General features: G+C 45.7%; 1 protein-coding gene across 3 annotated transcripts in view; it reads right to left on the bottom strand.

The window, feature by feature from the left end:
- Window positions 1-23,972, bottom strand: part of SLC12A3 (solute carrier family 12 member 3) — a 45,380-nt gene extending 21,408 nt beyond the window's left edge. For 2 of the 3 annotated variants that reach the window (XM_036750934.1, XM_036750936.1), the window contains exons 1-15: window positions 23,682-23,972; window positions 22,377-22,523; window positions 17,194-17,269; window positions 16,508-16,603; window positions 15,013-15,152; window positions 14,447-14,557; window positions 13,440-13,551; window positions 12,802-12,932; window positions 5,603-5,687; window positions 4,859-5,013; window positions 4,267-4,374; window positions 3,693-3,816; window positions 2,881-2,982; window positions 2,363-2,518; window positions 245-344 (exon numbers count right to left, since the gene is read on the bottom strand). In XM_036750934.1, coding sequence (XP_036606829.1) covers window positions 245-344; window positions 2,363-2,518; window positions 2,881-2,982; window positions 3,693-3,816; window positions 4,267-4,374; window positions 4,859-5,013; window positions 5,603-5,687; window positions 12,802-12,932; window positions 13,440-13,551; window positions 14,447-14,557; window positions 15,013-15,152; window positions 16,508-16,603; window positions 17,194-17,269; window positions 22,377-22,523; window positions 23,682-23,972 — 1,934 coding nt within the window. The remainder of the gene's footprint in view (window positions 1-244; window positions 345-2,362; window positions 2,519-2,880; window positions 2,983-3,692; window positions 3,817-4,266; window positions 4,375-4,858; window positions 5,014-5,602; window positions 5,688-12,801; window positions 12,933-13,439; window positions 13,552-14,446; window positions 14,558-15,012; window positions 15,153-16,507; window positions 16,604-17,193; window positions 17,270-22,376; window positions 22,524-23,681) is intronic. The other variant, XM_036750935.1, reaches the window with a different exon arrangement.
- Between the last annotated feature and the right edge of the window lie 211 nt (window positions 23,973-24,183).

Here is a 24,183-nt window from a genome sequence, read left to right as displayed (position 1 = left end):
ACTTTTCTTTTTTATCAGTGCACTTGCTCAACGTTGGTGCCATCATCTTCCCATTGGTCAGTATTTCACTTCAGAAGTGCTCAGGAGGCGGCATGTTCTGCACATGCTCAGCCCCTAGCATGGCGTCTGTCACAAGGTAAGTGCTTAATACTCATTTGTTGACTGACTGCTTGATGGTTCTCAAGGCAAGGATATGTGTGTTGTCAAATGGCTAGTCACCAGGATGAAAGAGTGACCTGTTCACCTGTAATTCTTTATGTGCTCTTCAACCTCATTGAGTCCTACTGAGTAGCTCAGGGCCATGTTGTAGGAGCCGGCCTGGACTGAAGAGCCCCAGTTCACCTCTGGGGAGAGAACAAAATGGGGAGGGGAGGAAGGAAGAAGAATTTTCCAGCTTTGAAAGAAGAAACCAAACATCACATTCACCTTAGAGGTAGGGACGGTGTCAGAAGATCTGGCTGGCAGCCCAAAAGGTGAAGCCAAGCTATAGTGAATAACGGAAACAGCTCCTAATAAAGCTATTGTGCTCTAAGGTCCACAAACCATTTTCCTTACCACAAGCCTTAGGTAAGTAGTATAAATATTATTATGCCGATTTTATAGATGGGGAATTGTGGCTCAGAGAATTTAAAAGGACATGCCCAGGGTCACTCAGCTGGTATGTATCGGACTCGGAAATGTGGGTTTAGGGCTGGAAGGGAGCTCAGAAAGCATCTGGTCCAACCTCCTCATTTTCAGATAAGAAAAGGGAGGCCCAGAGGGTTTAAATGACTTGTCCTAGTTACACAGGTAGCATAGAGAAAGAACAACGGTTTGAACCCAGGTCTCACCTGGCTCCAGGGGCAGTGACATCTTCATTAAAACATGCACACTTTCAGTGTAGGTGACATTGATATGGGATTTTAAGGTTTACAAACTACTTTGCATACATCATCTTAGCAAAAAGAGCTGTCTTTTTGATTGGCCAGCAAGGGAGTATCTACAAGGCCAGCTTAAGAAAAGAAAACAGTGAATGGAGCAAACATTGGCTTGATCCCACCCTGCGGCAGGCATGGCTGCCCACTGGACACCTGCACAGGTCATTAGGTTTCAGTCGGTGTCTAAAAATGTCCTCATTTGTATCATGGGAGTGACCATCCCTGTCCTCCTCTTTTTCAGGCTTCCTGGAAGAGACTAGTGGAAGGGCAGAGAAATTTAAATAGTGGCCCTGAAAAGGTTTTGTAAGTGGCAAGGCGAAGGAGTCTGGACCAGGAGTGGGGAGAGCTGGTTTCTGCCATCTAAGTAGTGTATGACCTTGGATAAATTACTCGAGATCTCTGAGCCTCAATTTCTTTGTCTGTAAAATGGAGATACTAAAATACTTCCCCTACCTACCTCTGGGTTCTTTGAAATCACGTGCAAAAAGTCAGTCATTCAATGAGTAAGGGAAAGATGGCAGGAGAGGGGCCAGCAGGCTGCAGCTTGGTGTCAAAGGTGGCTTATGTGTAAAATATATTATCACAAATACACACACACAAATATGTATATTATATATATACATATGTGTGTGTACATATACATATGTCTGCCTACCTATCTAACCAGGAAGAGAGGTGAGTTAGTAAATAAGGAGGATAATGAGGAATACTAGAAAGTACAATAACCTTAGAAATGAGGCAGTGTGGCACAGTACAGAGAACACTGGATCTGAAGTCAGAAGACCTGAGTTCAAATCTTGACCCTATTATTTTGTCCCAGTGAGTTTCAGTTTCTTTTTAAATGGAGGGCTTGGACTAAATGACCTCTAAGGTCCCTTCTGTCTCTAAATCTATGATGAATTATGATCCGAATTCAAATCCTAGTTCTGCCATATACTAGTTGTGTGGTTTGAGCAACATCTTTTAGCTCCTCATGGACTCAGTCTCCCCAACTGTAAAATGGGGGGAATAAACCAGTTGATGTCTAAGGACCTTCTAGCATGGATATTGTCTGTTAGACACAAAGGGGGCGGATAGCTCAATGTCAGCCTTGGTGCCCCTGAGATGCTAAGAGAATCAAAAAAAGATCTTGAGCACATGGGCGTAGCTCTTCAATGGGAGATTCTTGGAAAAGAAGAAAAGAATCCCATGAGATAGAAAGTCATGGAAGGACTGAGAGCAAAGCACGCACCCCATGTGGCTGTGACGAAGAGAAAATGAAGCCATCTATGTAAAGCATTTTATAACCAGGAAGAGCCATGTGAATGTCATGTTATAAACTGTAAATTGCAATAGAAATGTGAGAGATCATGAGCGGTAATACCTTGTGTTATACTCTAACTTCCTCTTGGCAGAGAGACAAATGAATAACCAAAGCCCCCCAGATTCCACCAAGTTCTCCACACCTGGCTTCTTGTAGAGGACATATAGTAGCAAGAAGATGACCACAGCAATGGCGATGAGGGCCGCCCACCAGGTGAGGAGGAACATGATGACCACAGAGATGACGGCCCCAAACAGGGCTATCCATTTGTTGTAGTAGTGGAAGGAGGGTCTCCACCCTGGGACAGAGAGGAAGGTTCAGTTGGTACAGAAGACAGTGGGCAGACCCTCTCCCAGGACTCGATGGGTAATAGCCCCAGTTCCTAGGGGGAAGTGAATGAAGAGGACTCTGATTTTGTCAAGAAGCAGGGAATCCAGATTGTCAATGTGGGGTCTTGCCCACTGGATATCTGTCCTCTGAATACCTCAGGGTCTTGTCTTCCATTTGGGTAGATATACCTGAAGGGCCTGACCTAGTCTTTGCATGGGTGCAGAGCTCCTGCTGTAGCTCAGCCTTTGGGGAGAAGGTGTTGAGGAGGGAGAGTTGGGACACAGGGGTCCTGTTAGACTAGGAGGCTTCTGTTTTCCTATCAGCGCCTACCTGGAGAATTGGTGATGGAGGCATGGAAGCAGCTGAAGTTGATGAGTGCATAGGAGCACAAGAAGAAGTTGGAGATGATGGGGGCAATGGTGTTGAGCTCAGCTGCAAGGACCAGGGAGGGAGGTAAACATTTATGAACAATCCTGACTATACTGGTCCATCATGTATTTGAGTGGACCTCCTCAAATAGGAAGAGGGAGGAGAAGGGGGTAAGAGAGACATGATTAGAGTATCAGGAGCCTTGGAGACTGGGATTGGGGGTGGGTTAGTCGTCTGTCTCTGTCTCTGATTCCTCTCTCCCTCCCTTCATCTCTCTCTCTCTCCCCTTTTGTCCTCTTCTTCTTCCCCCCCCCCACCCCCACTGTCTGCCCCTTGATTTGGAAAAAGCTCAGAGGAGATATGGCACATAGTCATGGTGTCATGGAATAATATATCTTTTGACTGAAAGAGAACTCAAAAGATCATCTGGTCCAGCCTTCGCCCTGCAGTCAGGTAATATTATCTGCGCTTTACAGATAACTCTGACCCGGAGAGATGAAGTGCCCTGCTTAGGCCAGCCAGGTCTCCTGGTGTGTAATACTAGTCATTAGGCCTCTTATTAAATCATTCTTCAATTCATGTCAAATCCAGTTCACGTGCTATGGGATTGCATCTGAATTTAGTTAATTCTTCACTCTCATCCCTAGAGAAGGTCAGAAGGAAATCTAGATTTCTTTCCTCTCGTTTTAAGCCAAGTAAGTGCTCTCCTTCCCATCCCCTCAATCTCCAGCCCCAATGCCTGCTGCCTCTCAGGGACCAAGGTCCAGCCTCACCAATGAGAATGAAGGCCACCGCAATGACATAAGCCAGCAGGTAACCCCGGACAGGCTCATTGTTTTTTCCATAGCCCTTTCCAAAGAAGCCAATGAGGGGGTAGAGTTGGTCTTCACATAGGCACTGGGGAGTGAGGGATGGTGAGAGTGAGAAGCAGGGAAGAAAGACAGCAAAGTTTTATCCTGGGGTCTCAGAATTTATTCTCCCCATTCTAGATTTGTTTGTTTGTCTTTTTTCCCCCTAGAATAGACTGTGAGCTACATTTAAGTGTCTTCCTTGGCAACCTTTCTCACCTGGCCTCTATGCTTCTTCCATCTCTACTGCCTCCCCTTTCTTTTCCTTTTCCCTCCCCCTCCCCAATCCTGGCCTTATCTCTCCAGAAGAAGACATAATGAAGTTACTGATGTTGACATTTTATGTCCCCATTCTCTCTTGGTACCCTCATCCATCCCAAACCTTTCCTGAGCCCCTTTGCTGTAGGTTTGCACTAATCAGAGGCCCATCCAACCCACTGAGTGTTATAGGTGGGGTGGCATCTGGAATTCACCACTAGGTAGGGTACCACTTTCTTACCTGGAAGACTTTGGCTGCAGAGACAAGGCAGGCCAGGGCAGAAGAGAGGGTGGCCCCAAAGATGCCTGCAGTGATCAGGGGTGCAAAGCCAGATACCATACTCATACTCTGCAGGAGGGGCATAGGGTTTAGTGCTTGCTCATTGCTCAAGCTTTGCTTCAGAGCCCCTTACTTCTGGATGCTGAGTCCCTCCATCCTTGAGGACTAAGCTCCCTCACTCCTGGGTACTGTTCTCTTTAAACCTAGGTCCTGCACCTCTCATTCATGGGTACCAACTCTGGTAAATTAATCACTTGACTTTTGGAGACAGATTGGGAGCAGCTGTCCACACTGGTCTATTGCCTGGCCTTCGGTGGGATGGCAGGTCCATCTTGTATCTGGGCAGCCAGTCTGATCTTGGAAGGCCTAGTCCAATGACCCCTATTACAGTCTCTCCTGAAGGAGGCTTCCTTCCCCTTGTGCCCCTCCCCATGGTCTGACCAGGACTTTGGCAATGGCTTTGACAAAAACCTTAAAGTCAGGGTCTGGAGATGAGGACAGGGGCTCCCCACACTCTGATGACTCTCCTTGAAGCCCTCTAGAGTTGGGATACCTGGTAGTAATTAATGAGCCCATAGTGACAGCTACGCTTCTGGGTACACTCAGTGAAGTTCCAGCCATAGCCACACGCCAGCCCCTCACAGTCAGGGGAACCAGGGACCACTGTGTCATTGAGGCCTCCAGAGGCATCTCGAACTACACAAGAGCCTGCAAGGAAGAGTGATGTGAGGAGAGGGACAAATGGCCCTGAATCTCTGCCTTGGTACTCTTCCAACAGAAGTTATTGGAGTGTGTGGCTCCTTCGTATTCATGTGCCTGTATCACCCTGGTAGTGTTGGGGCCAGGACTGCACCCAATGTATAGGATCACCAAGTTAGATCCCACTCCACCTGGATGGAATAGTTTGGCTTCCTAGACAGGCATAGGATAGGGAATGGGATTTTCCCCTTGGTACCCAAATCTATCTAATGATGTGAGGCTTAGTGGAGAGAGAGAAAGTCTTAGAGTCAGGAAGATTGAGGTTCAAGAAGTCTTCTAACAGTTCCTGCTGCATGATCCTGGACAAGTAACTTAACCTCTCAGTGCTCCAAGCATCCCTCTATAATTTGCAAAGCAGATGCATCTGCATCAATAGAGTTTTCTACACCAATAAAATCATAGATTTAGACCCCCATGCCTCCCCACAAAAATAAATGTAATCATGAGCTTAGTTGTAATATATTCCATCAGACCCAGCTTTTAGCACAGCCCCAGCCCTTTATCCATCTCTGACAACATTTAGTCCCTTACTACTCACCAATGGTAGCAGAGATGGCCAGGTAGGAAACTGTAGTCCAGAATATGGCCATTAAGGTACCTTTGGGTATCGCCACAGCAGGATCCTGCAGGAGAAAGTTTTTAACAATTCCTCCTTGGAGGAACTGAATACAGTAACAGTTATATTGTGAGGATGATCAGCTGTGAAAGACTTAGGTGCTCTGATTAAGACGTGATCCAAGACAATTCCAGAGGACCCATGATGAAAAATGCTAGCTACCTCCAGAGAGAGGATTTCTGAATTCTGAGTGCAGATCGAAGCATACTTTTAAAAAAACTTTCTTTATTTTTCTCCTTTTTTGGTCTGTATTGTTTTGTAACATGGCCAATATGGAAATATGTTTTGCATGACTTCACACATATCATTGATATCAAATTGCTTGCCTTCTCAAGGAGGTGGGAGGGACAGGAGACAGGGTGAGAATTTGGAACTCAAAAAATTTTTAAATAAAAGTTAAATTTTTTTTACATATAACTGGGAAATATTTAATGAAATAAATAGAAACATATTAAGGGGAAAATTCTTCCTTAGCTTCCTTCTATCCAGCCTATAAAGCCCTCTTGTCTAATGCCTTGAGTAAATAAAGGAGTTCCAGCCCCAAGGTTGAAGTCTGTTGTGTTCCCGGGGTCCAAGCACTGGGCACTGAGTACTGGACTCTGTTGCTAGGGCCCTCAGCTGCAGCCATGCTTAGGAAGACCTACGGCCAACTCATCCTCCAAACGCCAAGTCCTCCTACATGGGAGAACAGACTGAGTACATTGTCACCTGGTGCTCAGTGGGTGCTTAATAACTGCCTGTTGGTTGATCGATTCTCTTAGTTTCCCACCAATGTAGCGTCACCCCGTAAAGGACCAGAAGACGTCCTCTGTGAGTGTGAAGAGCTCCCCTTCGCCCTGCCATCCCTTTTCCTCTTGCTCTTTCCAATAACAATCGCTGACACTTGTGTGACTCACAGGTTTAGACTAGATTACCCCTTCCAGCTCTGAACTCGAGATCCTATGACATCCAGGTACTTTAGTATACATCGTCTCCTATGAACCAGGTTATTGTCCCAATTTTTCAGATAAAGAAATGAAGGTTTTGAGAAGGTTTAAGTGACCAGCTGTGGTCAGTGGCAGACCTGAGACTAGAGCCCAGCCCTGCTGACTCTGAGCCCTGTTCTCTTTCCATCAGGGCCCAAGGTCTCTCTAGAAAGTAGAGCTTTGAAATCCTGTTGGGTTCAGACTGTAGGCCGGGCCACATCTTGGAACAGAAGCATTGCTGGGCAGTTTTTGCAACAGGACCAGCACATGTTCCAAGAACTGCTTTGCTCATGGCTTTTCATAGAGACAAACTCTGGCAGTACAATCTTGTGATTTTCATGGTACTTACAAATCTTTTCAGCGTGATATGTCCTTTTTCCTAATCACTTCCCTTCCTCTACCCCCATCTCCACCCCCTACCCCATGAAAGAGCTACAGTGATAGAGGAGCTCAAAGCAAAGGTTCATCTTTACAGGTGGGTTACTAGTTGAGAAAGTGAACCCAGGCAGGGATCCCCAGCTCTCAGACCCTTCCTAGCCCCCGTGGCCATTGCTATCTTTACTCCATTCAGCTTATGCGTGTACAATACTGAGTTCCCTGCCCTGAACCCATCAGTAAAGACCGCACACCCATTTCTCATGGTGATCAATGGCCAGACTGTCCTGCCCACCCCTACAAAGGAAACTCTGCTTCCATCATATCATCATCATCATCATCATCATCATCATCATCATCATGAAAGCCCCAGGGGCATAGCTCACTCCTGTGGGTTCTGGGAGGAGTGTGGCCCGGTGGGGAACTTTGGGGAACTACTTCTTTCCTTTTGGGGAAAGGAGACTTGCTGCTCTTTAACTGTGGGTTAGGAGTTCCCCAGGCCTCTCTCCCTTCCCTTTCTATAGTAACAAGCTTTGGGGATTTCCCCCATCTTAGTTAGACCCAGGGGTGTGTTGGAACCAGCTCAAACCTGCTGGAGAGAACCACTTGTTAAATTTTCATTATGAGCATTTACACCTCAGAAATCAGCAAATGCTACAACTCAGGACTTGATTTATTGTTTTGTTGATTGTCAAGACTTAAGAAAGGGATGGAGAAAATGTTGGTAATGCAGGTTAAACTTGAAAGTGTGACCTTCATACAGTCTCCACCCCAAATGGTTGTAAAACATTTCCAGCACACCCCTGGTGACCACCCTGGAGTCCATCAAGTGTCTGAGAGCATGTGTGTTGGATTTCTTTGTTGATTTTCGTGGCTTATGACTTTTCTCTGTCCATGCATCACTCTCCATGCCACCCTCATGCCCTGTGGCCACCTGCCTGGCATATCAAGTATCTTGGGGCTATTGGAAGGAAGTGGCAGAGGGGGTGTTGCTGTCCTGTAGTTTTGAAATTTTTAGTTTTGCATATGTAATCCATCTGGTATAAGTAGCTGACTTGGTAAATATGATGCACTCCCCTTGACCTCCATGGCTGCTGAAAGAAGGAGGGAGAAAGAGGAAGAAGGAAAAGGAGAAGGAGGAGAAGGAGAAGGAGGAAAAAGAGGAGGAGGAGGAGAAGAAGGAGAAGAGAAAGAAGAAGAAGAAGAAGAAGAAGAAGAAGAAGAAGAAGAAGAAGAAGAAGAAGAAGAAGAAGAAGAAGAAGAAGAAGAAGAAGGAGAAGAAGAAGAAGAAGAAGAAGAAGAAAAAGGAAGGAAGGAAGGAAGGAAGGATGGAAGGAAGTTGTGAGGGTCCTAAAACTCTAAGCTAGGTGGTAGACTGGGCCAGGGCTTTGGGGAAAGACAGCCATACAAGGTCAAACTTTAGCCTGGATGCAACAGAACTGACCTCTACCCAATCAGGAAGGGGATGGAGAGGAAAGGTAGGAACATAGGATTGTAGATTTATAACTAAAAGGAACCTCTAAAAGGATCACCTCAAGGATGAGGAAGCTGCCATGTATGGTCTTCTAGGTCCTTGGGTGCGGCCTTTTGACCAAGTCCAAGTTTTACAAAACTAATCCTTTTATTAAGGGGATTTGTTCTGTGAAGTTTGGATTCAATCAAAGGCTGCACTTAAGGACCTAGAAGGCCACATATGGCCTTGAGGCCGTAAGCTCCCCACCTACAGCTGAGGAATTGAAACCCTGTCTTCAAAACTAAACTCTTTGCACTTTTCACTGTCCCATGATGCCCCACACTGACAGTCACTGAGCACCAGACACTAGAAACAGCACAGTCTCTTGAAGCTTGAAGGAGGAACTTTTAAGACAACAAGTCAGTAGGGAGGCAGCCCACACTGTGATTACCAGCACATTCTGGAAGAAATTCCCAAGTTTCTTATGGGATTATTATAGGAAAGTAGAATGTTTGGATCATGTTCCAGGCTTCTCCAACCGGTCCCTCAGTGTCCATCACTCCGGGCCCTGGCCCAGAGTGCAGATGAGACAGATCTGGGAGAGTTAGCTCAAACACTGGTTGACAGAATCAGGAACCAGAGTCATGGCCAAAAATATCTTGACGGGCTCAAATATTGGGAAGGCAGGAAACGAGCATTTATTAAATGTCTGTTATGCTTCAGGCACTGTGCCAAGCACTTGATAAATATTATTTTTGAACCTCACGCCAACCCGGGGGTAGGTGCTGTTATTGTCCCTGTTTTATAGTTGAGGAAACTGAGGTGGACAGACGTTAAGCGACATACCCAGGATCACACAGTTAGTAAGTGTCTGAGGCTGGACTTGAATTTGGGTCTTCCTGATTTTAGGCCTAGGACTCTACACCAGCTAGCTGCCTCTAAGAAGACTGGATGAAGAACCTGGGGTTGTTTATCTGGAGAAGCCACGGCTTGAGATGCAGGAACATGTCAACCATCTTCAAGTATTTGTAGAGGTGTGTAGGAGAAGGTTGCGACTTGTTCTGTTTGGTCCCAGAGGGCACAGTTAGGAGCAAAGAGTGGAAATGACAAAGAGGAAGTTTCAGCTTGATCAGGAGAAAATCCCTAACAGAGCTTTGCTCTGCCTTAAAGGGTGGCGGGCATCATCCAGATTCGAGCTTGATAAGCAACGGCTGGATAACCACTTGGTAGGCTATAGAAGGGATTTTATTTCCAGAGATAATCTGGTCTTAGAGGGCCACTGAGGTCCCTTCTAACTCTGAGAGGCCAACATAGACAATCTTCTTGTTAATATGAACAGACATGGTCCCTGCCCCTGGAGCACTGGTTCCTGTTGCCATTTTTGCCACCCCCCCAAATGAGAGGCAATGTACAACAGTGGATTCAAAAGTCATTTAACACCCCTGGGCCTCAGTTTCCTTATCTGAAAAAGGAAGAGGTTGAACTAGATGACCTCTAACATCCCTTCCAGCTCTAGATCTATGATCTTACATCTTCTAAGGGAAGGAAAGGCCAACAATTTCTTAGTATTTTTCAAAAATAAAATTATTTTAGATTAATTTAATTTTTATAATGGCAGCTAGGTGGCGCACTGGATAGAGCACTGGGCTGGGAATCAGGAAGATTCATCTTGAGTTCAAATCAGACCCTCAGATACTCACTAGCTTTGTGACCCTGGGTGAGTCACTTAACCTCATTTGCCTCAGTTTCCTCATCTGTCAAATGAGTTGGAGAAGGAAATGGCAGACCACTTCAGTATCTTTGCCAAGAAAACCCCAAATGGGATCGTGAAGAGTCGAATACAACTGAAAAACAACTGAACATGCAATTTTTATAATAATGCCACTATCTGTCAGTGCCCCCAGGCAACTCTGGTACAGTGGAAAGAGCACTGGCTTTGGAGCTGGAGGATTGGGGTTCAAATTCCAGCTGTGTTGCTTACTACCTCTGCGATCATGGACAAACCACTTTTAATCTCTTGGACCCTTGGTCAAAATGTCAAAATGAGGGAGTTAGGCTGGATGACCACTTCCAATTCCAACTCTATCAGCCTGTGAACCTATAAATGGCAGGAGACTTGCTGATCTGCCTTGGTGGAGGGAGTTTCCCTCTAAGTTCCCTGAGTCAGTGGAATCACAGGTCATGACCAGTAGACTAGCATCTCTAGTCTATATGGCTCTTAAAGGTTTATAATGCTCCTCTGACTTCTCATGGCAAGGACTCCCTCTCTGATAGAGTAGATTATTTCTGAGAGTTGTCATAGCCAAAAACTTCACCATCCGTGACCAACTAGGTAAGGAGTCCTTCTGAACTTAACTAGGCTGGGTCTTGGATGCCACACACACAGAGTCCATCAGAAGAAGGGTCTTTCAGAAGAAGCCCTTCTGGACTTCCCAGAATTTGTGTTCTCGCATCAAAGTCTTTAAGAGCCCATAGTCATGTTGATGCCAACATGGGGCACTGGAGGAAGACTTTCACTTTCCTCCTTAGTTCTCTTAATGGTCCACTTTAGTGGAAGAATAAGCAAAAATATTGGAGGATAAAGTAGAAAGTCCTTTGTCTTACTCTTAAAGCCCTTTACAACCTGGCCTCATCTGAGTTTCCCAGACTGATTGTACATCACTCCTTCCCAGACTGATTGTACATCACTCCTCTTGGGAGATGAGGGGTCAAGCTGGCCTTCATGCTGTTCTTTACATGTGACCCTTCATCTCCTATCACTATGGCTTTGCAATGGCAGTCCCACATGCCTAGATTCCACCTCGGACTCAAACACTGCCTTCTATACAATACCTTTCCTGATTCCTTGACAGCTGGTGCCCTTCTTCTCTGTTCTTGTATTTAACTATTTTATATTTATTTTGTATTTATTCTATACAAACTTATAGACTATCAGATGAGATAGTTTATATACATATATGCACATAACTACACATTTATATATATATTATATAACATATAAATATATATCATATATAAATGTGTTATTATGTTGTTTCAGTTGTGTCTGATTCTTTGTGACCCCATTTGGGATTTTCTTGGCAAAGATACTGGAGCGGTTTGCCACTTCCTTCTCCAGATCATTTTACAGATAAAGAAACTGAGGCAAACAGGGTTAAGTGACTCATCCAGGATTACGTAGTAGTAAGTGTCTAAGGCTGGATTTGAACTCAGGAAGATGAGTCTCCCTGAATCCAGGCCTGGCACTCTATCCACTATGCCCATTATACATGTGCATATGTATATATGCACATATATATGTATACACACACAGGTCTTTGTCCACCTTAAAGGGCTATATCAACTTTAGCTATTATTACTGTTGTTACCATTAGATGCACATTTTTCCCTAGATAGAATGTGAGCTCCCTGAGGGGCAGGTATTGCTTAATTTTTTGTATTTGTATCCCCAGATCCTAGCATAGTATCTGGCACATGGTAGGCATTTAATAAGTACTCGTTGGGTTTTGATTGAAAAAAGGCTAAATAAATGTCTGAACATGTGGTTGGAGTGGGATTGTGGCATGAATTTAAATTGATACTAATTATCATGCTACAACCCCAAACATTTGGACCTTTCTGGTCCGGGGACTTGGGGCTCAGGGAGGCACAGATCTGTCAGAATCAAAATATTGTTCCCGAAACACTATCAAAAAGAGAGTTAAGGCTGCCAATCCCATATTCAGTGCTCCATCCTACCTCTCTCATACTTCTATGTCTCCAGATAATCTCCCTGGAGGCAGGGACCTAAGCCTTTTCCTCCAATGGTGGGAAGCAGGATGGAGCAGTAGGAAGGCCACTGGAGTTGGAATCAGAGAGTCAGTCTGGTGCAGGGGAAAAGAATGATGACTCTGGAATCAGAGGATCCAAGTTCAAATCCTGACTCTGCCATTTATTAACCGTGTGTCCTTGAATAAGTCATTTCATCTCAGTCTCTTCATCTGTAAAATGAAATTGTTGGACTGGATAGGTCCCTGCCTTCTCAAGATCTATGATCATGTTTCCCGTGATCCTTTGCATAGCAGCTTTGTTCCTTTCTACCTATGCGAGTTCAAGCAAATCATTTCTGCTTTCTGGGCATCAGTTTTCTTGGCTGTAAAACTGACAGGCTTTATACTAAATGATCTTTAAGCTCTCATTCTAATTGAGGCAATGATTTTTCTCTTATATCGCTGACAGGGCCACCCCTTGCATGCAGTAAGTGCTCAATAAAGAACTTCTCATTCACTGTTTCTAGGAATGAGGGTAGAAAGGGGGTTCTAGATCTCTGCTTTATGGTCACAACTCACCTTTAAGTCCCCGGAGATGTTGGCACCTGCGAGGATCCCAGTGGCCGATGGGAAGAAGATCGAGAACATTCCAAAGAAGCTGCCATCTATACCTCTCCAGTCTGGCACTAAATTCTGGGCAAAAATGTCCCCTGGGAAAATTCATGCCAGGTCAGTCCCTTTCCCTTTATGACTAAACTCCTTTTCTCCTATGCCCAGGCCATAGAGAAGGTTGGCTTTTCCACAGCCACTGGAGGTGGGACATTATACTAGGGAGGCCATCAAAAGGGTACCCAAAGGAATAGATTTCCAACACAGGGTGCAGGAGAATAGAGTCACAGAGCTGGGAGGAAGTCAGTAAATTCACTCTCATCATTTCACAGACAAAAAAAATGAGCTCCAGAGAGGTGAAGTGATTTTGCCCAAGGTCATGTAGTGATTACCCAGGTCTTCCTGACTCCAGGTCCTGACATTGCCTCTGTGTAGGGAGAGATCTAGAGACTTCAATCGTCTCCCTGACCTAGCCAACCTCAACACCACCCCACCTCCTCACCTCCATCTCCCAAGGACTGGGCCAGGCTTTGTTCAGCACAGATTTTATCACCAGGGCCAGGGCAGAAGGAAGTCTCAACCCTTCTCTCCACTGCCCTCAGACATACCCCTGTAGCTGAAAAAGCCTTTTGATGCCTTCTCCTCAGATGGAGGAATCAGTGTTCCCACGAAGTAGTTGGCAAAGGAGATCATGATGACCAGGAAGAAGAGTACCTGGGCCTAGAGAAGCCAGACCCTTGGGCTGAAAACCTGCTAGTAGGAGTGGCTAGTGTAGACACCCCCCCACCCCCCCAGGAGTGATCATCTGTCCACTTCCAACTCAGACAATACCCCACTCTTAGCAACTTACATAGAGTTAAATCATTGATCTGAATCAAACCTTTTCCCTGATAGGTTAACAAGTAGTGCCTTTTTATTTTGGCAGTGTTATATGTACTTCCACATGTACATCTCATCTCTCCAGATAGCATGTATCCACCTTGAGGACAGGAATGCTCATTTTTGTCTCTCAATGTCCAGTCCCTAGCACAGTGTTTGGCACACAGAAGGCGCTTAATAAATGCTTATTGAGAGATTGTATATTAGGGGAGGGGAGAGGCTTAAAGCTTCCTAGGGAGACACATATGCTATCAGCCTGGAAAAGGGGAGAGACTGAACCAGGGCTGGGGAGGGGATGGGGATCACTTAGGGGAGGGCCCTGACCTAGGAGCAGAAGGGTGCCATGGAGCTCTCCTACTGCCCCGAGTACTCCACCCCCATCCCTGCACTCACTTCTCCCAGCAGAGGGACCATGGCATTTTAAAAAGCTCCAGTAGAGCTAAGATGAAATCCATGCACGGGTGAAGCTCCCATTTTTACCAGATGAGCCACTGGCTCCGCCACACTGACCACATCCTTGACAGAGCTCTGCTTGCCCCTCCTCAACAAAGTCACCACTCCCATTTACCTGGGAGCTTCCTCTTGGTTAGTCATTATTTGGAGTCCAGCTGGCCTTCCTTCGAGGCAGAGAACTGAACTGAGCAAACCTGAACTACATGGTTTGCTTAATACTAGGAGAGTGCTTTCTCCCAACCTGCAGCAGCCTTTCCCCCCTCTCCCCACAACACTACTTTACCTTAGACTCCCATTCCATCCCAGCCAAGGAAATGGCCAACAGCACCGTGACAGTGACCACGCCGATGATTCTTATGTCGTTGGTGGGGTCCACTATGGGAGAGCCATATTCCTGCAGGGGGGAACCCAGGACCAACAGGATGGGGAGATACTTCCATCAGGCTCCTCCAGCCAGCTCCTTCCTCAGTGCATCAGTACCCCTCCCTCTTTAGAAACAGACAACTGTACTTGGCCATAGAATTCTAGGGTTAGAGTTACTATATTTACTGATGCAGAAGAAAGAAGGGACTTATAGAATCTTAGAGTTACAGGGAAGTTTAGAGATCATTTAGTCCAAGCTCTCATTCCCCTAAAGGCTGCTGCTTTGTGAATTTGACCTAAGGGCAACAATATTCCCCAAAGTAGTGAAACTAGGGACTCCAATCAGTTTTCTTTAGATGAATTTCCCTTTTCATTTACCAGTAATTATGTCATCTTACTAGCTATTATAAAAATGACTTAGCTGAACCCCAGATATGGAAGAGGCTCCCAAAGTCTTCCTTTCTGTCCCCAGAAGCCACAGCTTACCTGGAGCAGATCGCGTACGGTCTCAGCAAAGCCCACGGTGTGCATGGCCACAGCGACGGCATTGGCAAAGGCGAAGATGAGGCCGATGGAGCCGCCCAGCTCTGGGCCCAGGCTCCTTGAGATGAGGAAGTAGGTGCCACCTAACAGAGACCCAGTCCCCCACCCCCACTCCAGGTGAGATGCCGGAAGGCTTGAGAGTGGTGGGGATGGGGACGTGAGGGTGTAAAAAAGAAAAGGCTGAGAAGGCAAGACAGTGCCCAGAGTCCTTTACTCCTCAGAGAGTGTTTACTCCATCCCTCTCCTTTCATAGACAGGGAAACTATAACAGAAAGGGGCAGTGATTTGGCTCAGGTGGCACAGAGAGTTAGGATGGAGGCAGCTCTAGGACTCAGGACTCCAGACTCCCAGATTAGTCCTCGGCATTGCAACTCACTTGGGTCTTTTGGACAATCTAAATAGCTAAAAATAGCTAGCTGGTAAATGATGGCAGCCTAACATGGTAGAAAGTACTCTGGATTTGATGCTTATTAGCTGTGTACCCTTAGGTAAGTCAATTAATCTCTCTGAACCTCAGCTTGCTCACCAATGAATTAGGAATAAAAATATTTTCCTTGTCTCCTTCAGAATTAAGTCGTGAGGAAAGTGTTTCATACCTTAAAGTGATACACAAATGTACCTTCCCCCTAAAATTATCTTGTATTTATATTGTATATGCTTACATAGGTTCATGTTCTCTCCCCCAAAGGAATGAAAGCTCCTTGATGACAAGGATTTTGCGTCCCCAGTGCCTAACACACAGAAGGTACTTAGTAAATGTACGTTGATTGGTTGGTTGTCTCACCTGATGGAATGTAAACTCCCTGAGAGCAAGAACAAATTGGGTTTTTTTTTCTTTATATTCCCAAAATGTAGCACTGCACCTGGCACATAGCAAGTGTTTGATACATTTTTACTTATTGACTGATGGAAAAAAGGGCATGAGATTAAGAATCAAGAGACCTGGGTTCTAGATTCTTGGCCCTGTGCTAACATTCCATTAGTTCTGGGGATGCACGACATTATTTGCATTTGGAAGCAGCAAACTGACCTTCCTAGGGTTCTCTGGCTCAGGCTAACACTGAAATTGTCTCCATTGGCCAAACATACTCCCTAGTGGCAGGAGAACGAAGTGCAGGTACATGATGGACGCTGGGGAAATCCATAGGGCATTCCGCATTATATATGCACAGACAATCCATAATGGGGATGACTGAGAGTTGACGAGGAATTAGAACTTGGGAATTAGAGAAATTCAAGCATTTCCCATGACGGCTCCCTTAGTACTGTGGTTCCTTCCCTTCTTGATGATGGAGAGGAGTTGAAGGGTGCCAGAAGGCAACAAGAGATTTCAAAGCTGGATGGTCCCTCCAGGGAACCAACAATATTTGGGGACCTGGGGGAGCAGGGAGAAAAGAAATGGCAGGGGAACAGTTAGCAGTCTAACAAGGCAGCAAACCTGACTTGACTTTGCCATTGGTGGAGATGGCAGAGATGGAGAGGCCAGTGATGGTGGTCACTGTCACTGAGAGGAGGATGATGACCCATGTCAAGACTGTGGAGAGAGTATTGGTGTGTGAAAGGGAAGGTCTAAGTACCCCTTCCCTAATGCTTCCTCCTTGTAAAGGACTGCATAACCGCAACATTCTCTGAGGCCCATTTCCTTATTTGATTGTCATCATCACCTTTATGAACTAGGCAAGATGGAGCTTATCATTTCCACCTGACAGATGGGGAAAATGCGGCCCAGAGAAATAAAGTAACTTGCCAAAATCACAAAGGAAGTTGGTGATGCAGGCAGGCCTAAATTCCCAGTTTGGGGCTCTTTGCACTTCCCTATGCTGACCTCTAACATGAGAGCCCAGGGCTCTAGCTCCTTCCCTGGATTCCTCCACTCATCCTCTCTGAAGTCACCACCCTGTGTTTTAAAGACTGACCATGCTCAACTACCCACCCTAGCTGTGTCTTCCAGGGTCCTCCCTAAGTCCATTGGGGGTTGTTTCCTTCTGCAGCCTGGATGCTCCATGGCCTTTCCTTCCTCTCACGAGAGAAGCAGCCAAAATATGGGGACGAGTGAAGGGCTCTGTCCCTCCCCTGGCAGCCCCATTCTCTGTCCTTCCATCAGCCTGGGGAAGCCCTGCTTACCAATGCCAGCTTGGGCTGTGATCCAGGGCAGACGCAGGTACAGGATCACTCCCCATATGTTGAGCATGCATCGGATCTGAGAAGAGAGGGCAGAATTACCCTGAGCCAAAAGCAAGCAAGGAGACCCCAAGGGGGCCATGGATTCTCTGTCCAGGGACCTGGGGCATGGGGGAATGGGCCCTCACCTCAATTCAATAGACATTTCTCAAGGGTCTACTGTGTGTCATTGTGTGCAGGGCATCATGGAAGGTGCAGAAAGAGATACAGTATTAAGCAAAGATAATTGCTGACCTCATACACATAAGAGTTTAGTAAGGGGATAGGACATAAACAAAGATATATTGTAAGTGAATTGAAGAGCAAAAGCAAAGTTCTAAATGAAATTTGATGCTCACCACAACCCGGGATTCTATTATTGTTCTCATCTTCGAGTTGAGGAAACTAAGGCAAACAGAGGTTAAGTGACTTGCTCAGGGTTGTACAGCTAGTAAGTGTCTTAGGCTGGATTTGAACTCAAGCTTTCCTAATTCAAGGCCTAGTGCTTGGTCCATTGCACTGGCTAGCTACCCATTCAATCCTTCTTGTCCACTATAGGCCACAGAGATCTCTCCCTCTCCTAGCCATTCATTTGGCTAAGTAATCATATCAAATATAGTTTTAAAAGAATGTCTTTATTTCAGTTACCCAGAAAAATATCTTGGTGATCTAAACTGGAAGAAGTGGTATGACACTAAGCAGGCCCAGGAAGTGGGATCTTGGGGAAACTCCTATTGACACTGGCCTCAGCCCACCATACTTAGGATAGGAGATCTGTTGCCCTTTCAAAACCCATAAAACATCCTGCAGAAGTCTTTTGGACTGCCCTTTTGGGAAAAAATATTTAATTAAAAACATTTTTTTAGCCCTACTTTCCCTCGTAGCAGAGAACTGAAGAGGATGCTGGTTAGCCCTGTGTGAATGGGAGGCCACCTCTATGGGGTAGTGGTTGTGGAAAGAACTCTGGGCTAGTGGTTGGGAGACTTGGTTTCAAGTTCTTTTTCCATACTGGACTTACTGGGTGGTCTTTGTCAAAATCATAGAATCATATGATTTGAGGACTAGGAGGAACCCTTAGTGATTATCTCATCTGATTCCAACCCAAAAAGAATCCCTATTTATAACATTCCAGACGACTATTGATCCAGACTCTCCCCAGTGAGGGGGAGCCCATGACCTCCCAAGGCAGACCCCTCCTTCTCTGCAATGCTGTTAGGACATTTTTCTTGGCATCGACCATTGCTCCTGGTTCTGCTCCTCAGAACCAAACGGAATGAGTCAAATCCCCCTCCCACAGGACAGTTAGAAGACAACTCTCACGTCCCCCATGAGTCATCTCTTCTCTCGTCTACACACTCCCAATTCCTGCAGCCAATTCCCTCATGATATGGACTCAAGGCCCCTCCCCATCCTGGTTGCCCTCCTCCAGATACTGCCCAGCTTATCCATGTGCCTCCTGAACTCTGATGCCCACAACTGAACACAATACCCCAGATGGGGTCTGACCAGGGCAGAGAAGAGAGGGACTATTTTACAAGAGGCCCTGAAGTCAGAGGATCTGGATTCAAATTCAGCTTCTAACATTTACTCCCTGGGAGACTGTGCAAATCGCTTTACCTCCTTTGCCTTCAGGTCACTTATCTATAAAATGAGGTTGGACAAGATGAGTTCTGACCTCCCTTCTGACTCTACACCCATGATCCTATGATGTCCTTATTCTGGGAAGCAATATGTCTGTCTTCATGCGGCCCAAGATGGTATTAACATTTTTGGCTTCTGCAGGCCTCAGTTTGCTCCTCCATAAAATGGATTCAGTGATCTCTGAGGTTCCCCTTCCAACTCTTACATTCTATGTTCTAGGGTTCTTTTCTGTGCTATCCCTGAAGCCTCAAAGGCGCTCACTCCTCCCCTCTGCGTCCTGCCTTTCTGAGCTTCCTTCAAGACTCAGCTCCAATCCCGCCTTCTGCCAGGAGTTCCCCCACTGACAGTACCTTCCCTCTACAATTTCTTTCCCTTTACACTCTATAGACCTTGAATGTATAGGGGTTTTTTTGTTTTGTTTTGTTTTTTGCATGTTGTCTCCCCCGTTAGACAAATGAGCTCTTTAAGGGCACAGAGCATGTTTTTGCCTTTCTTTGTATCTTCACTTTTAGTATCCCCCTTTCTCGGTATTCCCAGTTTGAGTACAATACCTGGTACCCGATAAAGTAGGGGCTTAACAAGAAAGGCTTGTTAAATGACCTCTTGACTATGTTGACTAGGATGCCAAGATTCTGTGAAACAAGGCTGCCATCTGGTGGTCCCAGAAATAACTACAGTCTCTGAATTTCCCACATTGGCTTCCCATTGGATTAAAAGAACCCGTTGGGGGAATGACAAGATTTAGCCATTCTGTGAAACCTTGGGTGGAGGGAGAACTTTGCAGGAAAGGTATGAGGAATTCTGTCAGGCAGTTAAGTCTCACAGGGAATCCCTAGAAACGGCAAAGGGGAGGGCAACTCTGGTTTTGGGGTTTGACAGAATGTGATATAGTTTTAGTAAGGAGGTAGGGAGCTTAATGAATGTTTATATTTTGTCACTTATTTCATTTTAAATTATAGTTTTTTTATTCACCTGTAGCATGTAGGGGATGGGATATATAGTATGTTAAGAGTATAAAATATATTTATCTAATATTACTATTATAAATATGTCTAAAGAGCATTGATTTAATAGTCAATTAATTAATGTATATTTGTAATAATGCCTACACAAATAATCTATCATTATAATTTAATTTTATGTCTGTATGTCATTCATTTAATATCCCCACTTGATACGTGTGAGCTGCTAACAAATGCACTCAGATATCTTAAATGTTTTATGTCCCAGCCTGGAGATTTGGAGAAGCTCCTCTGATGTATGCCCCCGGCACCAAGCCCACTTCCTTGCACATTCTCAGCACTTAATAAATTCTTGTTGATTTGCATTGGGATGAGACCAGAAGCCGAGTCTCTGAATTCCTAGTTGAGGCTCTGTCCTAAAGCGAACCTCTCTAGGCTGAGACTAGGTCTTTCATAGACGAGTCCCTGGCTCACGATTAGGTGCTGAATGAAAGCTTTTCAATGATGGTGATGGTGATGATGATGACTTCTCTATAGCCTTACACACTCTTTCAGAATCACATCATTATAGGCTCCTAGATTTAGGGTTAAAGGAGAGATGATCCAGTCCAATTCATTCATCTTAGAGGTAAAGAAACAAGTCTAAAGGAGAAGCAACTTGCCCAAGGCAGAACATGCAGATAAAAGCTGCAAAGTCAGGATCTGAACCCAGGTCTTCAGGCGCTAGATCCAGCTCTCATTCTGTCAGTCACTCAACAAGCATTTATTTGTGCCAGGCCTGATGCTAAGTATTGAGGATTCAAAGGCAAAAACAGTCCCTGCCTTCGAAGAGCTCACTCTTTAATGGCAGAAATAATGTGCAAACTAGAGAAACACAAGATCTCTGTGGTGTACACGGGAGGTAAGAGTACCCCATTTTATAGATGAGCAAACTGAGTTAGGATTCTAATCTGTGCCTCTCTCTGTACTATGAGACTCTGGAATATAAAATACAGAATAGTGAATGTCAGACCAAAAGGATCTTAGAGCTCATCTGATCCAACTTTTCCACTCTCGAAGGTCTTCAGGCAGAGGCTAGATGGACAAGGCTTTGGAGTGTGTTCTGAGGATTCTTTCCAGGTATGAGCTGGGCCAGGAGGTCCCCTAACCTGTGATCCTGCAATTTTTCCTTCAATACTTCAAAAGATCTAGGATCCCATCAGTGTGGTCACTTTCTCCCCTGGCATACCCTCTCTGTGCCTCCGTGAGTGACCTCCATGAGCTCCAGTGGCCAAACTTCCCCCTGCCCCCCAAAATCATCTCCCAGTGGCCAACTTTGTGTTGATAAGCCTCCCTAGCCTTAGCTAGGTCTCTGATGACACATTTAGAATCTGCCCTAGGTTGGGTAAGAATTGCCAGACCTAGCAGGGCAACTAGGTTGTGCAGGGGATGGAGTGCTGGACCAGGAGTCAGGAAGACCTGAGTTCAAATATGGCCTCAGACACTTACTAGCTGTATGAGCCCGGGCAAGTCGCTTAAACCTGTTTGCCTCAGTTTCCTCATCTGTAAAATGAGCTGGAGAAGAAAATGGCAAACCACACCTGTATCTTTGATAATAAAACCCCAAATGGGGTTATGAAGAGTCAGACAATGACTGAAAAATGACTAACAAAAAGTGTTTTGCTAGGACATAAAACATTTAAGCAAGATATCTCAGTGCAATTGTTAGCAGCTCACATGTATCAGGTGGTGATATGACATATGAATGACATACGGACATAAAATTAAATCATAATAATAGATTATTTGTATAGACATTATTACAAATATTCATTAATTAATCTGCTAGACCAGAGTCTTTGAGAAGTCAAGGCCACCTCCTGGTACACAGAAGCATCAGAAGAGAGTTTTAATCCATGGCCCTTCCCATCATCCAAGAATTACAGAACCACAAAGTGCCAGAGCTGGAAGGACACTTAGAGGTGACCCAGTTCGACCTCTCCCTGTGAGGCCAAGAAGGGAAGTGACTGACCCTCGGTCTTGCAGAGTCTGGGGCAGGGATATCATTTTCTCCCAGAGATTTTAAGCTCCTGTTTTGTATTCATGTTGTTGCTGTTTTCACATATCCCAGAGCCTCACCCTTTTTTATGTCATAGGCCCCTTTGGCAGCCTGGTGAAGCCTATGGACCCTTTCTTAAATGCATAAATAAAGTATCAAAGATTAAAAAGGCAACAACTATGTTGACATTGAGTTATCAAAGTATTAAAAAAATTCACAGAGCCCAAGAACCCCTGATGTATATCCCTTGTACCAAGAACCATGCCTTGCACCTAATACAGATTTAATCAATATTAGTTGAATTGAATTGGGATGAGACTAGAAGGTGGATCTCCTGGTGCCTAATTCAGGGTTCTGGCCACTGAACCACACTACCTTTCTTAGGTAGGGAGGATATTGTGTTCTCAAAGTGTAGCAGGACACATGCTTATAATCAGAATAACCTGAGCCCCTCACATTTTACAGGATCTCAGAATTCAGAGCCCCTGGAGAATTTGTCCACTTACCATCACCCCCTTGACCCATCCGAATCGCACTGGCTCCCCTGGTGGTTTCTCCCCGGCTGCACTGCTGGCAACTTCCACCAGCCCATCGGACAGCTCGTGGCTGGACTGTCTCTCAAAGGCCAGGGAGTGGAGGTGACTGCCTTCCTGCTGGAAATGCCAGGGATTGGTGGCTCAGCGTCCACCTCCAGGGAGTATAGGGGGTGAGGAGGGGAGAAGAGTGGAGAGTGTGTTTTTGGGAATCCTCATCTTCCCCAAGATGGGAAGTTAGGTAGACTGGGAGGAAAGTAGGTCCAGGAAAGAGCCCTGATAGGAGCACAGGGAGGAAAAGGATTTAAAAAGTGTGCCGAAGGTACGACTGATGTGGCCGCAGCAGGAGAGCTGACATGGGGCAGAGAGCTTTAAAAACAGACAGCTGAATTAGGCATCTTCACATGCTATTCTGAAAACCCTTCAGAATGTCTTCAGTTCCAGAGCTGGGGCTGAGTACCAGGCACAGAAAGCCAAGGGCTTGGGTCCAGTATAGTTCTTGGTGTGAGGCCTAAGGGCTGGACCCTTTTGGCGTCTGTATCATGGCAATGTCTAATAACTCAGACTTCATACATATTGTCTTACTGGTCTAAACAATAATCCTATGAGGTAGATAGTATCATCCCCATTTTACGGATGGGTAAATTAAGGCTAGAACTAAGGAGCCTAAGGTCACGCAGCTAATAATTTGTGGAGCTGGGATTGAACTCTAGTCTCTTGACTCTCTATTTGATTGCATTGCCCCCAGGTCTGTGTTGGCTTGGCACCTGAATTGGTGATTTTCTGCTGACACCCCTCATTGCTATCTTAACTAAAGCAGGATCATTCTCCCCTTTCTGTGTGAGAAAAGTTTTTTGGTTTGTCTTTGCACTGCCAGGTGGTCTGAGGGAATAGACTTTTTTTTTTTTAAACCACACTAGTCTGTGGAGTGGAAACAGCTCAAGGACCACTGATAAAGAAGGTTAGAAGAAAGGCTTGGAGACTGTCTTGACCCAGCCCCAGCATTCACTCTTCCCATTTTATAGACGGAGAAAGGGAGGCACACCAAGTTATACCAGGGATGGAGATAGAGATGAGGATTTTGGCTTCTAGCCTCTGCCTCTACTTTGGGCTGCTCAACTCCTGGTTGGTAGAGACATATGGGTCGATACAAACCTAAAATGAAGAGAGGAAAAAGGCCCTTCCCACCCCCAACTTGATTCTGCCGTTGAAGGATTGGGGGTGAGGTGGATGAGGTCAGGACAGGAAGGTGAGGGGCAGTAAAGGCTTTACTCTTACCTTCAGGAAAGAGTGGAGGTCGGCCAGCGTGGGCCTCATCTTCTTGACTTCGCCAGGCATGGCACTATTGGCATAGTGTTCATAGGCAGGTACGACATCGATGGTGTTGTAGCCAAAGGTCCGCATGTAGAAGGTACTACTGTGGGTGGTGTCATAGGCAGCAGGTGGTGGTTCAGGCTGCCCATAGTGGGGTCGCCCCCCATCCTCACTGCCTAACAGGGTGCTGATAGTGAACCGGCCACTGCACAGAGCAGGATCCCCAGGGATCTCAGAAGCCGGCAGTTCAGCCATTGAGATCCTCCCAAGAGGTGGAGGAGGGGAGGAGCAGGGAGTTTGTTGAGGAGTGTTTGTGTGTATGTATATATGTGTGTGCAGTGGGGAGGCTGAAGATGTTAGGGGCAGCTTTATATCCTGAGGAACCAGAGTGGACCAGCTAGCCCCAACCACCCAGAGCTGGTGAATGGTCCCCCAGGGGTGAGAGGAGGAGAGAAAAAATAATGTG

The sequence above is a fragment of the Trichosurus vulpecula genome, chromosome 3 (assembly GCF_011100635.1).
Source record: "Trichosurus vulpecula isolate mTriVul1 chromosome 3, mTriVul1.pri, whole genome shotgun sequence".
Taxonomy (NCBI): Eukaryota; Metazoa; Chordata; class Mammalia; order Diprotodontia; family Phalangeridae; genus Trichosurus; species Trichosurus vulpecula.
The sequence above is the reverse complement of the archived record's forward strand: the minus strand, read 5'-3'. Positions and strand labels throughout refer to the sequence as shown.